Source organism: Lissotriton vulgaris, unplaced genomic scaffold, assembly GCF_964263255.1.
Source record: "Lissotriton vulgaris unplaced genomic scaffold, aLisVul1.2 SCAFFOLD_1103, whole genome shotgun sequence".
Classification (NCBI taxonomy): Eukaryota; Metazoa; Chordata; class Amphibia; order Caudata; family Salamandridae; genus Lissotriton; species Lissotriton vulgaris.
In genome coordinates this window covers 574,337-592,259 of record NW_028254634.1, presented here as the reverse complement: position 1 = coordinate 592,259, position 17,923 = coordinate 574,337, and the positions used below count along the sequence as shown (strand labels likewise).

General features: G+C 43.5%; 1 protein-coding gene across 8 annotated transcripts in view; it reads right to left on the bottom strand.

Annotated features, from left to right (window-relative positions):
- The window catches only part of LCP2 (lymphocyte cytosolic protein 2), a 622,000-nt gene that overhangs the window by 105,181 nt on the left and 498,896 nt on the right, over positions 1-17,923 (bottom strand). For all 8 annotated transcript variants that reach the window (XM_086951712.1, XM_086951709.1, XM_086951711.1 and 5 more), the window contains one exon: positions 17,392-17,506. In XM_086951712.1, coding sequence (XP_086807838.1) covers positions 17,392-17,506 — 115 coding nt within the window. The remainder of the gene's footprint in view (positions 1-17,391; positions 17,507-17,923) is intronic.

Below are 17,923 nucleotides of genomic sequence, written 5' to 3'. Positions count from 1 at the left end.
CCCACAGTGCACTGGTGCTTCCCCGAGCATTTTGCGTCTTCTCTATACCAGCAAGTTAAAGCCGAAATAGTTCGCATCAATGTTAAAGGGGAGGAAAGAAGTAATACCTTTCCAGGAGGGGTATCTTTGTCATGATGAAACCAATTGCTATTGGACACTTCTCCAAGTAGCCGGCCGGTATCTCGAAAGTGCACCCGAAAAGAACCCCAAACGTGTCCAACTTTCTTTTGAAAGGTTGAAGAGCTAAAATCCTAAACGTGTCTCCGAGTGCCACTGTTGCCACACACGCTATACAAATAAATGCACTGAGCTAGGCTGCCTGAGGAGTTATTTCTTAATGAGCACGATAGAAAGCAACTGTTTATTCGTGCATGGCCCCTAGTTTCTGGATTTAAATACATCTTAAATGAGGCTGTTTTAAGTAGGTGCCTCTTTAATCAAGATCAAATTAGCCTTAAGTTACATAACATAACCGTTTCCCCATAACTGGGACTCGATGAGCAAATATAACCTTTTATTACAGGGCTATTTCTTAAGGATCGCGTGTACTCTGTATAGCACTTTGCTCTCTCCTGAATGAGGACATGTAAATGTATTTACATAATAAAGCCAATGCTTATTTCATCGAATAATATTCCGCATAATTTGAGATTCCATGCAGCATAAATAATTCAAACTCTCAGCAGTATCTAAAGAGGAGGGGGGAGGGACCGCATCGCGCACTTCTATACGATGCATCTTTTTATGCTGTTCTACATGTTGAAGCAGCACAATGATTGATTCAACAAGATAGTCTGTGATCTGCCCCGAAACAGTGGCTTCTGTTTCCGCACTGTTGTTTATCTCATCAGTACTGCTACCTCACTCAGGTCGGCAGTCAAATATGTTATCAAACAAATACGCGAAATCTATAGCAATTTTACACGGACTCACTCCATTTTGCCTGCCACTACAAAATGGTATAAAGAAACCATCATGCTGCAGTAAGGAGAGCCTGAGGCCAGACCACATCCATCACTTAAGAGGCATTGATTGGTACAGGTACTGTACAGTAGCAGAAAACACGCAGCCTCGTAGAAATAACACCGGCCTTCCGCGTTGTTGTTTCTACCTAACTTTTCAAAACGTTCCCATTACAGTTTGCATTGCATTGCCTGCTCAACAATCACGTTGCTATCTCTGAATAATTGTAATACTGATCTGTTGAGAATGGGACCAGATTTACAGTGCCACACTAAATGCCCCCCACTGCGACCCCCCCACACATGAGATCACTGAATTGTACTGATAAAGTAGGAGATAATTGTATGTTATGGTTACAAGGCCGGTGTCGTATCTAAAACCCAGTGACGCCATTAAACCCAGGAATTGCTGGGGAGAAGGGAAAGGAAAGGGGTGAATAATGGAAATTTGGGAAGAGAAAGTAGGGGGAGATAACAAGAAAGACGTCCTGTTCACTCATAAGCTTGATAAAGGATCCATTTTACCCTTTAGGAGCAGGTCCATGTACCCCATTGTACAGTAACCCAGGTCTGTGAGGTGCAGCACTCATAGATAATCCTGGCAAGAGAGTTCTCAAAATGCATTTGTGAGAAAATTCACGCAGGAGCTCTACTGCTTCTCAAACTGTTGCAGCTGGTGGTTTACTGTAGCTGAGATCTTCTCCATGATCAGGGTGTGGTACAGTTTGTGAAGCCAGTCGATATCTTCCGGCATGTAGCCCATAGCCCATTGTTCACTGTTTGCATGTGAATTACAGATGCGCACGTTGTAGCTGTTGAAACAGCTGAGCGGAAAAGGAGAAGCTACAGAAAAAGTCCCAGCGCCATTAGCACATGTAAAATGTTTTTTAGATACATATTGTTGTTACTGACTGCTGAGACATTGTTAGATAAGTCCCTGTCAGCCTCAGATTCCTCTAAATTATAATCCGATTTCTTCTGCTTTATTGCTTCAAAAAGGCCATTTTTGGTGGCTCTTAGGGCTCAGTGCACTTTACTACCACTAACCAGTGCTAAAGTGCTTGCGCTCTTTCCTTTCAAACATGGTAAAATTGTCTTACACCGAATTGGCAATTTTAAATTACTTGTAAGTCCCTATAAATGTGGATCTACATGTACCCAGGGACTTTACATCAAATGCTGCTAGTGGGCCTGCAACACTTATTGTGCCACCCACTTAAGTAGGCTATTTAAAGATGTGTCATGTCAAGGCCAGGGACTTTGTGTTAATTTTTCATACTTTCTGGCTAGGGTGCCATTTGAGACATTTCCATGCCTTCTGTCAGCCTGGGTGCTTATGTGTGACGTTTGCATGCCTTCTGGCCTGGGTGCTCAATTATGTGTGCTATTTCCATAGTTGCTGGCCTCAGTGACCTGCATCAGGAGGCTCATGTGTGACATTTCCATGCTTCCGGCCTGGGTGCTTATATGTGACGTTTGCATGCTTACTGGCCTGGTGGTGTGACCAGGCCTGGGTCAGTGCCTTGGTGCTTATGTGTGACATTTCCACAGTTTCTGGCCTCAGTCAGTGGCCTGTGGGCTCATGTGTGACATCACATCAGTGCTTAATTTGTGACAACATGAATGACAATTTACTATGCTTTAAAAGTTAATACAATCTAATATGTAATGAAAAATGTGTTGAAAAATGCTTTGTTTTGGCCTTTGAGTCTCACATTTTCTGGGGGGGGGGACAAGTTCAACACCCCAAACTCCCCCTAGTAGTAGCTTTGGTTTGTCATTTTCCAAAATTTTCTTGGGGGGAGAACCCCCCTAAAACCCCCTAGTAGCGGTCGAGCTCGCTCGCTGCGCTCGCTCCCTACGCGCCGGGTGGGGGCTTGTCTGCAGAAATTTGCCAGGGCTGCTTTCAGTTCCCAGTCCGGCAGTAATCCTGTTCCACCTGAGTGCAATAAAAGCCAAAGAGATAGTCAAATATAGATGTATTTGCTTGAGAAAGTCCAGTTTACTTCTCATCTTTTTTCTTTGGCCAGGATGTATATTCTACACCTATTAGCAAGGCAAGGAATAATTTATTCTTACAAGGAATATGCCAGCCATCGTGGCATAAACCTATCAAAGGGCCAATCTTTTTGCTCTTCCTCCGTCAAATGAGAACTTTTTAAAGTAGATGGGCATGGTGAACAAAGGGACAGGGAATGTTTTACTTAAAATTGGATCCCTGTGCCATTCTGGAATTACATGAAACTACAAATGTAACTGTCATGGTGTTAAGGAGCTCTCATTGTAATAGTAGTAAGAAATGTGTGTTACTGTTTGGGAGAGTGAAACTCTACTCAAGCAGCAACCAGAATCCATGTCAGAGTGCAGTCACAAGCAAACCCCAAATTAACCTTCCCTCAACGTTCTGGTAGTTTGGCACAAAAACAAGCAGGCTTAATTTATAGGCAATGTGTAAAATATTTATGCAACACTTCAACTAGTAACGAAGTGAAAACACAACACAAGAAAAAACCCACACCAATTTAGAAAAATAGAGTACAATTTATATAAATAATTTAAGGCTAAAATGACACATATCCAATCAGTAGAACCAGCGATATGCAATTTAAAGGAATTTACTGAAAATAACATCCAGAAGCACAGGGGCCAACTGTGGTTATCTGGTCACACTGAACCTGGACAAGATTTACAGGTTCAGACTAACCACAATGCAGAGCAGGCTGTATACTGGGGCCAAGTTAGGCCTGCTGAATAAAGATCCTTAAATCCTGTGCTGCTTTGCTTTGCAAGGCTTTGCATCATCCGGCATCAGTTCCGATGAAGCTGAGTGGCGTACGTGGTAGGGTTATGCTTCGCTGTGCATCAGTTCTGATGGAGATGACTACTGTGCAATGAGGCTTTGTGGGGTTTTGCAGATTTCAGCATCTGTTCCAATGAGGCTGGCAGCTGTGCAGTAAGGATTTGTGGGGCATCATTTGAGTTCTGATGGGGACCAGAGCTGGGTTGGCAGAGCATCTTCAGGCCTACTTCCAAGGATCCAGCACTAGAGGACACTACTTGGGAGGATAGGATTCACAGCTGGCAGAGCCCATGTGCTGGGTTCAAGGTTGTGGAGCTGTTCTGACCCTGAGGCTCTGATCAGGAGGCCAGCCAAGTGACATTTGGAGTCACTCTGATGATCCTGGGTTATTTATTTATTTATTTATTTAGGCGATTTGTTGAGCGCTCAACTACCCGTGGGTGTCTCGGCGCTGAGTGAGAGAACTAGTTCTTGAGGAGTTATTGCTTGAACAGCCAGGTTTTTATCTGTCTGCGGAAGGAGAGCAGAGATGTGGAGGTTTTGATGTAGGATGGAAGACTATTCCAAAGTTTAGTGGTGGTGACTATGAAGGATCTGTCTCCCCAGGAGACTTTCTTAGTCCTAGGGACTTGCAGTAGTCCAGCGGTTGAGGACCGTAGGGATCTGGTAGGTTCGTAAGGACAAAAGGAGTCTTTCAAATACGCTGGTCCTTGATCATGAGTTGCCTTGTAGGCAATGCAGAGAGCCTTAAACTTGGCTCTCTTCTTTACTGGCAACCAGTGGAGCTCTCGGAGTGTTCCGGAGATAGAGGCGTATTTAGGACATCCAGTAATCAATCTGGCCGCCGCGTTCTGCACCAGTTGCAATTTCTTTAGGACACCTTCTTGAGCGTTGACTAGCAGGCCATTGCAATAGTCAATGCGGGCCATGATAAGTGCGCTGATCAGAGTTTTTCTCATGTTCATTGGAAGGTAAGGTAGAAGTTTTTTTATCATTCTCAAAGTGTAGAATGAGGAAGATACTACCGCGTTGACGTGATACATGAAGGTAAGTTTGGTGTCCAGTACAACTCCTAGATTCCTGGCTTTGGTAACGGGGGGAGGGGGAGGTCCCAGGGCATCAGGCCACCATGTGGGAGACCAGGCAGGGGCAAGATTGCCGAACAGCATCACCTCCGTTTTATCGGAATTCAATTTCAAACAGTTTCGTGTCATCCAATTGCTTATTGCCAGCATTCCCAGATTGAAGTTGGAGGCCACTTCGTCTCTGTTTTTATTTATGGCTAGGACAATCTGGGTATCGTCGGCATAGGATGTAACCGCCAGGTGATGGATTTTTATGGTCCTCGCTAAGTCCGACACATAGATGTTGAATAATGTTGGACTTAGCGAGGATCCCTGGGGTACACCGCACGGAAGAGTGAAAGAAGGTGAGTTGAAGTTGCCGAAGGTAACAGATTGAACTCGATTAGTGAGAAATGAGGCAATGAGATCCTTCCCTGAACCCGTGATGCCTGCCGATTCGACACGGTCGATCAAGGTGGAGTGATCGATCGTGTCGAAGGCCGCCGACAGGTCCAGTAGAATGAGCACCGCCGAGCCTCCATTCTATTCTATTCTATTCTATTCTAACGTTTTGGTAGAGCGCGACAGCTGCCCCAGCAATGAGGCGTCCCGGCGCTGAGAACCCAGGATCCTAGCCTGAGCAGGGAGAAGCTAGGCTAGGGACAGAATTACAGGCATGGGAATAGGAACGTTTTTACTGCTTTTCGGAATGCCGGTAGGCTGTCAATGGAGCGAATGTGTTGTGGCAGGTCGTTCCACAGCTTGGCTCCGAGGAACCTGAAGGAGCGGCCGCCCATGCGGCTGAGTTTTATGCGTGGGACGCATAGGAGGTTTTGGTTAGCAGATCTTAGGTTCCGTGACGGCGCATAGGGCGTGAGAAGGGGTCGAAGCAGAGGAGGGGTGTTAAGTTTGAGGATTTTGAAAGACATAATGAGGGTCTTGAATTTGATTCTAGAATCAACGGGTAGCCAGTGTAATTTTCTGATGGTCGCTCTGGCTGAACATCTACGGGGGAGGCCGACCAGAGTTCTAGCCGCAGAGTTCTGCACGCGTTGGAGCCGTGCTATCTCACATTTGTTGGCACCAAGAAGAAGCACATTGGCGTAGTCCAGACGCGAGAGGATGGTGGCTTGGATAATGAGTTGGCGGGTTTTAGCGTCAAAGAAGCCTAGTATGTGGCTGAGGCTTCTCAGCAGGCCAATGCAGGTGCCGGCAACCTTTTTGGTGTGGGACCGAAAGTTGAGTGAGTCATCCATCCAGACACCTAGATTTTTCACTAGGGTTTTGGGGGGAGGGATGGTGCCCAGGGATGACGGCCACCAGTGCTCATTCCAGAGGCTGGTGTCTTTGCCAAGGAGTAGCACCTCTGTCTTTCCGCCATTGAGTTGTAGACAATTCATTGTCATCCATTGGGCGACCGCGGAGAGCCCGTTTTTAAAGTTAAAGGATGAGTTGGAAGGGCCTTCAGAGAGAGCGATGGCCAACTGTGTGTCGTCAGCATACGACACTAATGTCAATCCCCATTCTTTGGCCACTGCCGCCAAAGGCTGGACGTAGAGATTAAAAAGGGATGGGCTCAACGCAGAGCCCTGCGGAACTCCCTGAGCGATCGGGTAGGGTTTTGACAGGAAGGGGGGGGCGGAAACTCGAAAGGATCTGTTTTCGAGGAAAGATTTGAACCACTCCAATGCATGCTCAGCTACTCCAAAGGTCTCCAAACGATTAAGAAGGATGTTATGTGATACTGTATCAAAGGCCGCGCTGAGATCCAGAAGGATCAGCGCAGCACTTTGACCGGCATCTAAGATCGTTCGGAGATGCTCTGTGGTGGCTAAGAGAGCAGACTCCGTGCTATGGTCTGGTCTAAACCCATTTTGTGATGGGTCGAGAATGTTGTTTTCAACCATATGTTGGGATAGAGCACTGTTGACATGTGCTTCAGCGAGTTTGGACAGCCATGGAAGCAGGGAGATTGGACGAAAGTTCTCCGGTTTAGATGGATCTAGTGTGGGTTTCTTGATGATAGGCGAAACCCACGCTTGCTTCCAGGCAGATGGTACACCATCCAAAGACTTCCTAATTTCCTCCGTGGCTTTGATAAGCGCAGTTTCCGTCCCGTGTCCTTTCCGGAAGCCAAATTGTGTTTCGTCCAGACAGTTGTTTTGCTCTATGAAGTCGGAGATTTGTCTGTTCATGATTTTTTCTACAATTTTGGCGGGGAGCGGGAGGAAAGCGATTGGACGGTAGTTGGCAACTATCGTAGGATCAAGTGAGCTTTTTTTGATAAGAGGCTTGACGATGGCTCTTTTCCAGATGGAGGCAAAAGTAGTGGACAGGAACATAGCATTGAATATCTCGGTGAGTTTAGGGCTTAAGATTTCAGGGAAGTTTTTGAGAATGGAGGGGGGCATGGGTCTTCCGGGGATCCGGAGTTCGTGGTGCCTAAGAGATGGGATGTCAGTTCAGAGGAGATCTAAGAAAACTCCTGGAAGGAGTTAGACGGGATTGTTCGAGGGGGATTGGTGGACTTCGTGGCAGAAGGAGGTTGGTCGTTAGAGACGGAGTGAGAATGTCCAGTGTCACTAGTATGAGCTTCAAATTGGGAGAAGATGTCAGTGACTTTTTTTTGGAAATGATTTGCCAAAGAGTTGCATAGTTCTTGGGTATATGTGACCGGGGTAGATGTTGTTTGTCCAGAGAGACGCGTCACTACCTGGAAAAGTTGTTTGGTCGAATCTTGAGCAAGATTAATTTGATTGGTATAGAAATTACTTTTCTCTGTGATGATTGATTGTGTGTATTTCAGTAACATGGATTTATAGAGGGCTTTTTGCTCTGGGTCGTATTCACGTCTCCATTTGCGTTCTTGACGCCTGCACTGTTGTCTTTCTAGTCTTAGAGTATCATTGAACCAGGGTGAGGATTTAGAGATTCTGTTGGAGGATTGTCTCTTAAGTGGAACTGTCTGATCGACAGTGTTTCGAATCCAAGTTGTATAGTTATTGGCCGCTAGTTCAGGGTCATCCGTCATGGGTGGTAGGGATGCCAGGAGTGAGGACTGGGAAGCAGGAATATCGATGCTTTTCCATGCTCTAAATGTATGCACTGGTGGTGTAGTATGGGCTCTGGGGGGAACAGGTTGAAGTAAAAAGTTAAAAAGAATGGCAGAATGGTCCGTCCAGGTGAAGGGTAGGAGATCCTTTATCACTAGGGATTTCTCACTGGAGAATAGGCCGTCCAAGAGATGGCCTGCAGTGTGCGAGGAACCGGTAACCAGTTGAGGGAGACCTATATTAATTAGTTCAGATAACAAAGCAGAGGTAGCGGGGTTGTCCAAAAGCTCGAGATGAAAGTTAAAATCACCCAGAATGGTGTAGTGACTTTCACCTGCCAGTGGTTCCAGGAGCATGGGCAAACTGGCGAGGAATGGACTGCGAGGTCCTGGTGGGCGGTAGATAAGTATACCTTTGAAAGGAGGCGCGTTTGGAACAGCAATCGAGAAGGATAGAGCTTCACAGCAAGAGGTAGGGATGGTTTCTGTTCGTACTGTTAAGTTTGAGCGGTATATGATGGCTAGTCCGCCTCCTTTTTTTGGAGGAGGTCTGTCCAGTCTAACAATAGAGTATCCTTCAGGGGTGGCCGTAGCGAAATCTGGTCCGCAGGAGAGATCGCCCCACGTTTCAGTAATGAATAGGAGGTCGATATTGTGGGTCTCGATGAGATTGGAAATTTCATATTTATGTTTTGGGAGGGAACGCACATTTAACAGAGCAGCTAGATATGGTTTAGGTAATACCTTTTTGGTTGTGATTGTCGTAGGTAGAGGTCGATGATTATTAATGATAAACGAACATTTTGGACAGATGTACGGAAGGTGGAGTGGTTGATTAGCTAGATTGATACGCTGGCATTGATGGGAGGTGGAGTTTAGCGCACGAAGGCATAGGGCGTTGTATCTAATGGCGGTTCCAGGGTTGTGAGTGGTAAAACGGGCAGGGGAGGTGGCCCTAGGCCCGGTCCAGGAGCGGACGGGCGCAGACGGGCTTGCCTTAGGCGCGCCTTCGGCGCGCTGACGGTGCGCCCGCTGCGCTCGTCCGCTGCGCGGCCGGGGATTGCACATAATATATGGGGGAGGCGAGGGGGCGTGTCCAGATCAGTGGGCGTCGCCTAGCTGGCGAAATGGCGGCAGTTTACAAACCGCTGCAGCGCTCAATCAGCTGCGCGAGGAAGTCCTGACCTTGGATTAAGTGGGCGGAGAGCAAGCACCACAGGTAAATACAGAGTATCACACAACAAGATTTAAAAAAAGATTTTAGCAATAAAAGCGGAGTGCTCCCGGCTGTGCCTCAGGAGTTCTAAACAACACTGTCCAATTACGCTATCATTCAGCGCTTTTATCTAGTGTCGGCAGGGGGCGTGTCCAGATCAGTGGGCGTCGCCTAGCTGGCGAAATGGCGGCAGTTTACAAACCGCTGCAGCGCTCAATCAGCTGCGCGGGGAAGTCCTGACCTTGGATTAAGTGGGCGGAGAGCAAGCACCACAGGTAAATACAGAGTATCACACAACAAGTTTTTAAAAAAGATTTTAGCAAATAAAAGCGGAGTGCTCCCGGCTGTGCCTCAGGAGTTCTAAACAACAACTTCTTGTTGTGGGGTCAGTTCCAAGGGCACAAAAGATTGTTCTGTTACAATGTCACTAGCATTGGCAGTGTGGCCGGCAACAGTGTCTCTTTGTCCAAGATTCAAGATTCAAGATACAGATAAGGGTTCAAGATACAGGTCTAGTCCTTCACTCAGGCAGCAGGGCAGCAGGCAGCAGAGTAGCAGTTCTTCTGGCAGAGTGTCACAGAATCCTTCTAAGTCTTCCACGGGTCCAGAGATGTGCTAAAAAGTTGGGATCTGAGGCCCAATATTTATACCTAGTGCCCACTTTGAAGTGGGAGAAGTTTCTAGAGGCTTCCACCCCTGACGCAGCAGGCATTCCCCTCTTTTCTGTCTGGCACCAACGTGTCTATGAACACAAAATGCTAGTGACAAACCCTTTGTGAGAGTGCTCAGGCAGGGCCTGTGTAATGTGCAAGTGGGGCAGGTGACAGATCCTCCCACTTGTCAACTCAGAGTACCCATCGTACCAACACCTAGCTGTCTCGCAGTATGGAAGAAACTACACCTAGTCATGTGACGCAGAACACAGGTAGTTGATATCAAATGGTTAGGACTAGAAAATGCCAACTTTCCAAACATTTACAGCCAAAAAAGATGCTGATATGACCAACAATTTACGCACACAGTTATTATGAGCACTCTGTTTAACTTTTGTAATTTCTATTGTTTGTCATATACAAAAGAATGATACCACCAATGAATACTTGCAAATTCCATACACCCAACCACTTCATGAAGACATTTTATTAAATTTTATTTTGACAAAAGAATAGAAACAAACACAAAAAAATATATAAATCAGACAATACACAAATTTTAGACTATACACAAATTTTTCTTGTTAACTCAATTACGCAAATTATACTAATCAATATTTTGCATGCAGTTCTGAACTGTATTATTCCATAAAGAGGACTCTCAAGAACAACTAAGTAATTTTCTGGTATTCCTAACTAATGGGCTGGGCAACCTTGTGAAATCTGCTGTTGTTGTATAACCAGAAACTATTTTTTGGAGACTCAATATTATTTCCATGAACAACTGGCTAATTCCTTCGCTTGCGCTTGCACTGTTGGTGATGCGCTTCTAACACATGCCTTAATTCATGAGTTCTCCTCAGAACTGGTAGCCTCTGTAAGTAAACCCATTTACAAAACTCATGGTGGTTGCACCTGCATCACACCCGTCGTTTACTTGAAAGTGAATCATCACCTCTAGTATACTGACTCAATTTCTTTAGAACTCAAAACAAATCCTTCAGTCTACCTCTTAGAGTCTGAAAATAATAAACAAACTTCTGAGTTGATAAGCAATAGTTAAATAATTGATCCACATTTTTTCAACCATGGAGCTCAATCATACTCACTTCGTATACGAGGAACAGTCTATATGAAGACATTCTGAACAGCATCAGTAATGACTATTTATACTGAATTAAAGAATTGATCTGAAATGAACTACTCTCAATCCAGAATGCTTTCTCAAATCTCCGAACTTTACAAAAAACATCTAAGTGTGCTCTGCGTTAAATACATCTTCAACAACTGCAACCTGTGTAGTAAACTCGAAGAGTAAAAGTGGAAACCAGGCAGGGCCGGACTGGAAACCAAAACCGGCCCTGGCAAAGTGCTCGGCCGCCGATTTTGTTACAGGGCCGATTTTGCAGGTATTTTTACAAAAACGGCCCTGTAACAAAAACGGCCCCCAGGGGCCCCTAACAGGCCTCCCACCCGTGCGGCGCACCGGGGGATTGCCCGGTGCCCGCTACGGCCAGTCCGGCCCTGAAACCAGGCTCTGATAATTTAAATGCAGCTCCTGCTCCCGTCTATTAACACTAATTGGCGTGTCCCGCTCATAATAATTTTTTTAATAAATGTAATACCAACGGGGCTCATTTCTGAACGAGGAATCCTTTACTTTACTTAACAGTTCATAACAGCTTTCCAATCTGATTCGGGCTTTGTTCCAACACTTCCCAATTAGTTCACTCTGTGGTCAGACACACTCAACTTCCGTGTTCGCGCATCCCAGTGGTGTTATCTTATGGTTCCTGCTTGTAAAGGAAATAGCTCTAGGACTTCTGGGAGATGAGGTTCTGGGCACAATATGCGTCCAATACAGACTTCTACATAATTTGTTGTGCGTACTCAATGTCTACAGTGCCCCTTTATGGCTTAAGTTGCACAGGTACCAAATGCTTGATTTCAGACATTTCATTAAGCCCATGGGAGGCAGAGTTGAAATATAAGTTTTATATCAACATCACCTCCATTGGGGTCTGAATTAATGGTCATTAAAACAGTTCACTTCAAATCTCCCTCTTTATGTTTTTTCGACTCATTGTTGAGCCAATGGTGCAGTCATGACCTTTTTAAACATTCTCAATTCATGCTGAGTTATACGTTGGCGAATTTCCTTGTTTGTTTTTCCAATGTAGACTAAGTCACACAGACACTTCACTGCATAGACTGCCTTTTTTGCTTTACAATTTGTGAATGTTTTATTTGTCCACTTCACGTTGATATTGGAACACAGAGCCTTCTAAGGTATTATTGCAACATGTACACTTACCACCTTTAAAATATCCTTCCACTGGACTCATGCTCCAAAGTTGACATATATTGTTTCTCATTGAAATCAGTGGTGTATAGGCTCGTACTATTTGGCTGCCTATAGTTCGCTCATTCTTTAAGGCAAACAATGGTTGTATGAAGGATTTGTCCAACGTCTCATTTGAATGTAAATTTTGTCAGATAATTCTTTCGACAAAATGCTAAAACACATACCAAGCTGTCAGTTTTAGTTTTCTCTCTTGGTTCCAGTAGACTATCGCCTTTCTCGTTTCATTGCAATACTTAACAGTTTTTTAGGGTAACCGCATTTCATAAGTTTCTTCTTCAGTAGTTTTGCATGAGCATAGTATTGCCTAATTTTTGTACAATTCCTCCTCATTCATAGGAATTGTCCTTACGGCAAATAATCACGCAAACACCGAGGATGATGACTAGTGCAGTGTATAATTATGATCTCTGGGCTTGGAAAATAAAGTGGTTGTCAAATGTCCGTTGGTTTCCATAACCACAACATCCCAAAATGTTATGGTAGATTTGTTACTCGGAATGGTAAACTTGATATCAGCAGACCTATCATTCAACCATTTGGAAAAAGCTTTCTTCATGGCTTTCCCACATGCAAAAAATGTAATCGATGAATCTTAACCACCTCACAATGTGATGAGCAAACCGATTATTGTGAGAAATGTAGTGTTCCTCGAATTGAGCCATAAATAATATGAATAACTCTGGAGCAAATGGACAACCCATTGCTGTCCCTTTGATTTGAATAAAATACTCATCTTGAAATTTGAAATAATGATGGCATAATGCAAACTTGGTCAGTTGACGTATAAAATTCATAGGAACCTGATGAGGTTGCGTTCTTTCAACCAGAAAAGCTTCAATCGCATCAAGTCCATCCTCTTGTGGGATATGGGTGTAAAGAGATGTGACATCCAATGTCACTAATATATATATATGATAATAATATAATATATTCCTCACCGACCGGGGCTTTCAGGCCAGACAGGGTGAACATTACTCCCGCTTGTTCAATCTTGATCAAGGAGTGCCTCAGGGCTCTGCCCTGAGTCCCACCCTGTTTAACCTTTATGCTTCCCCGCTGGCTACCATGGTGGAAAGCCACGGAGTCCAACTAGTGTCATATGCCGATGACACACAACTGGTCATCTCACTGTCACGGGCACCGGATGTTGCGGCAGTCAGCTTCAGTGCTTGCATGCAGGAGCTTGCTTCCTGGATGTCTGACAACTGCCTGAAGCTGAATGGGTCCAAAACTGAAGTGCTCGTGGTAGGGGGTGGTCCGGACTGTGGTCCTCGGCATGGTGGCATGGTGGCCTGCGTGCCTGGGCTCCACTCCAGTACCTAGCCAACAGGCGAAAAATCTTGGGGTAATGTTTGATTCTGCCCTGACATTTGCTCCCCAGATCGATCGTGTAGTCGGGATGTGCTTCGGCATACTCAAGAGACTACGAAAGATTCTGGACCTACTTCCTGTCGGTGCCAGACAGACTCTTGTGCATGCCCTGGTTACATCAAGATTGGACTATTCCAACCTCCTCTATCTGGGAATAACAGCTAAAAGTCTCAATCGCCTCCAGGTACTTCAAAATGCCACAGCCCGGCTGGTGCTGAGGCTCCCAAGAAGAACTGCCTCTAGAGTTGCTTTGAAATCCCTCCATTGGCTTCCGGTAAAGGAGAGGATTACTTTTAAAGCACTATGCGTCTGCCATCGTATCATCAATGGCAAGGCACCCAACCCCCTTCAATACCTTATTACTCCCTATAGTCCAGGACGTAGGCTTAGATCCTCTGCTACCGGGCTACTAGTAATTCCCAAAATTTATAAAGCCAGAATGGGAGGTAGATCCTTCAGGCTACTAGCGGCCAAGAGCTGGAACATGCTTCCGAAGGAGATGCGCCTTGAACCTTCTGAAGCAAAGTTCCGCAGAGCTCTTAAAACTCATCTTTTTTGCTCAGCTCTGATGTAATCTCCCTGTTTTCTGCCTCCTCACTCTCTCTCTCAGCGCGGGGACACGCCGGTGTGCGTAATGCCATGCGCTATATAAAGTTCCAAAATAAATAAATAAATAAATAATATATGACTCGCAGTGTTACATTTCAGCTATTCAATCTTATTTAACAAAGTCCATTGTGTCTCTTACATATGATGGTACTCGTTGCACCAAAAGCTTCAAAAATACATCAACATATTTCGACAGGGGTTCCAAAACTGAAACAACACCTGACACTATTGGACATCCGGGTGGGGTCGTGAAATTTTTATTCAGTTTTGGTAACAAATACAACACTGGTATTCTGTATGTTTTATTATAGAAACTCGAATTAATATGGTCCAATATACCCACTGTTGAATGCTTGTTTAGTCATTAACGCAATCTTACTCTGAAGTTTTTTTGTGGGATCACTCAGAATTTTTTTGCAGCATTTCACTTAATAAATTTGCCATTTGCCTTCATTTTTATAATCTTCAATTCATATCACAATGGCACCTCCTTTGTCTGCCTGCTTTTATAACAATAGTTTCATCCTTTTGTAGCTGTGCCAATGCAAATTTCTCAGCTCTTGTTATATTAGCTTTAATATATTCTTGTTTTGTTCCCAGAATGCACATGAAAGTTTTTTTCAAAGATGAGAATGTCCTTTGGAATCTGGTTTGGAAATGGACACAATGTGGACCTATTTCTTAGGCTGGAGATCTCCTTAGATGGAGTTAAAAAGAATGATTTCAGATACATTTTTTGACAAAATTTGAATGCATCAATCTTCGTTCCGCTAAATGTGTGTGTTTTGCCAGCACAAACGAAAATCCCTTGTTTAATGCGCTTTCCCCAAAATTAGATAAGGGTCTAAAAGTGGCATTTTCAGAATTGTGACAGGATCGTACAATGCAGCCTATGTTTGATTGCTTCACAAGCCCCAACGCAGTGCGATGCATATTAACTCCAACAACTGACCTTGCTCAACACAATTCAACACATCTTGACACAGGACCATGCATTGCATATTCTTCTCAGCAGCTTCACAAGCATCAACCCTGTGCAACGCATCTTGACACGACAGCTGGCCGTGTCCGAAACCTCCTGCCATTGATGTCTATGCATCAAGAAGCAAGTCCTTGAAGACACAGTGGCTTCATCGACTTAACCATTGGACCTCACACCGTAAGCTCCTGCCCATTGTTTCATCGTCCCGCCGCTGCGCGACGCACCTCATAGCACCTCAATGCTAGTACACGCATCTCCCATTCTACTGATTGGATTTTTTTCATTTTGGTGTCAAATAATTTATGAAAATATGTGTTTTCCAACTTGGTGTGGGATTTTCTTTGTGTTGTGTATTCATATTATTAATGTTTAAAATGCTACATAAATGGATGACACATTGCCACTAAGTTAAGCTTGACTGCTTTGTGCTAAGCTACGAGAGGGTTAAGTACAGGTTAGTTTGGGATTTGCCTGCATTTCAAGGATTGTGGTTGCTGCCTGAGTAGGGTTTCACCTCCATCAACCAGTAACCAAATTTCTCACATCCTCCTAGTGTTCATACTTGATTTTGTGAAAGTCATCTTAATAGATTTCAGTTCTAAAATATGCCTATGACTAACATGTCTAAAGACAGTTCTGTACTGGGCCGGGATCTGGAGTACACACAAAATAAAATTCTACAGTAAAGATCTTAGTGATATGCTGCACCAGCAAGGTGTAAGGGGCCAGGATTGATATAAAAATTCATACACAGTCTTCTAGGGGCACCATGCTATGCAAATCTGTGCCTGGCACCTCAAGCGATCAACCCAGGGATTTCCCATATATAAAATCGACTTATTGAGACTCATTGAATTCAGTTAGGAGAAAGATCCTGGGCACAGGCAAGCTCATGAAGTATTTTTGATATTGAAGTGTATGATTGTGTTTGAACAACATTTAGCTAATATAGAGCATCCAACTGCTAAAGCACTCTAAATTATATTTTATCTGGGTATATCCCCTTTAGTATCTTTTACTTAGGGTCTGATTTAGATTTTGGGTTGGACGGGTTACTCCATTAAAATGGTGACAGATATCCCGTCCACCGAAATATGTATCCTATAATATCCTATCTAATTCATGCCCTTAGTCATGAAGTCAGTTTCTCTATAAGACTGGTAACAGTTTTAATTGCAATAATTGCATCCAAACTGAAATTTGTTTCCTTTTATCTTGTCCTTTACACATTATCACTAGGAATTAAAATGCCTGTCAAAGGTTTGTTTGATTATGGCAAAGGCACCCATGCTAATATGCTGAAATTTGAAAATTCAACACTCATGTCTCTTTGCCATTTTGCATTTTTTACTGTTCACTTAGATGATTCCTTACCTTTCACTTAAACTTGCATTAAAAAAAGTCTAATAATGAACCTTTGAAAATATACTCATGAAGAATTTTCGGATGTCTATATTTTACATAAGTGTAATGTTATTTTTTATCATGTTTCATTTGTGATTTTTATGGCTACATCATCTGAAATAAACATTTTGAGTGCCTGGCTTTTATATAATAATCATGATATACTATTATTAATCATTTTTAATAGTCTCCTCTGTTGTTTGTCATTCATGCAGATTGATATATGGGCAACCCAACTTCCAAGGCTTTAAAAAAACAAAAGATATTACCTTTCAATGCTTTTTACTGCACTAATGTACCTTCAAAAGGATACTTAAGTCATACTGAACAAAGAATAAGACAACATATGTTCTATGCAGTTTGATAGCAAATCTAGTTTGTTATGTGTTCTTTGCTTTGATCATTTATGCACATGCTTATTAATTTTCTCAATGATTCGGAAATAGAATGGTTAAGTTTCATGTCTTGGCCAGTCCTCCATCAAATTTTGAAATAAGAAAACAGAGACTATCTGTGTTTATGTGACTAAGGTCCCTTATTTTAAATTTGGCAGATGGGATACTCTGTCACACATGAGGTGGATGTCCCGTCCACCATATTACAATTCAATTATACCCGACGGCTGTTGTAACATGGTAGAAGAGATTTCTGCAAGGGGTTGACAGACTATTCTGTCTGCCAAACTCTAAATAAGGCCCAAATTACAACATGTAGCCCATGCTTTTAAAATTCCTGGCAGATCCTGGATGACAGATTATTTTCCCAAAAATCTCAAAATCTGAAAAGAATCCATTAAAGGAGAATCCACATGACTATACAGTGATATTCAAATAATTCACTTAATGAAATAGGATTTAACATATGTTTGGATAATTCAAATGTAGGCTATTATGGGTAGTGAGACAAGACAAACCTTTCTGCATGTGCACTGGTGGCTCCCAAAGTGAATGGCTTTTGTAAAGGTTTTGGTGGATTTCTTAGAGGAAATGTATTTGAATTAGATGGTGATGGCGCTGGTCTGGAGGGCCCTGTTGAGGTATCGGAAACAAAAAATGCAGTTGTCATAAATATAGTCTTTAAAGTGTGACAAAAAATAAGCATACATTTTTTTAAATGTGCCAAACAAGTTATAGAGTGAGGCACCAGTCGGACTTTCCATTAAGGCCCAGAAGTCTGCTCATGCTAGCATTCTATAAACACCATTTATCTCCATTTTTTGCTATTGCCATCGAGCAGCCTAATTAAGAAGACAGCATCTAGGTCTGTTTAAGGATGACTCAGATCTCTGCCCACTGAAAGTAACATCAAAATTCACTAATACGCCCACATTACCCAGATCAATTGGAAAATCTCCAAAGCGTTTGGCATTTGGAGAATTAAAGACTGCCTCCAAATCATTCAAACCAGGATTTACAGTAGCTAATTGAAAGATAGCCCCAAAAAAA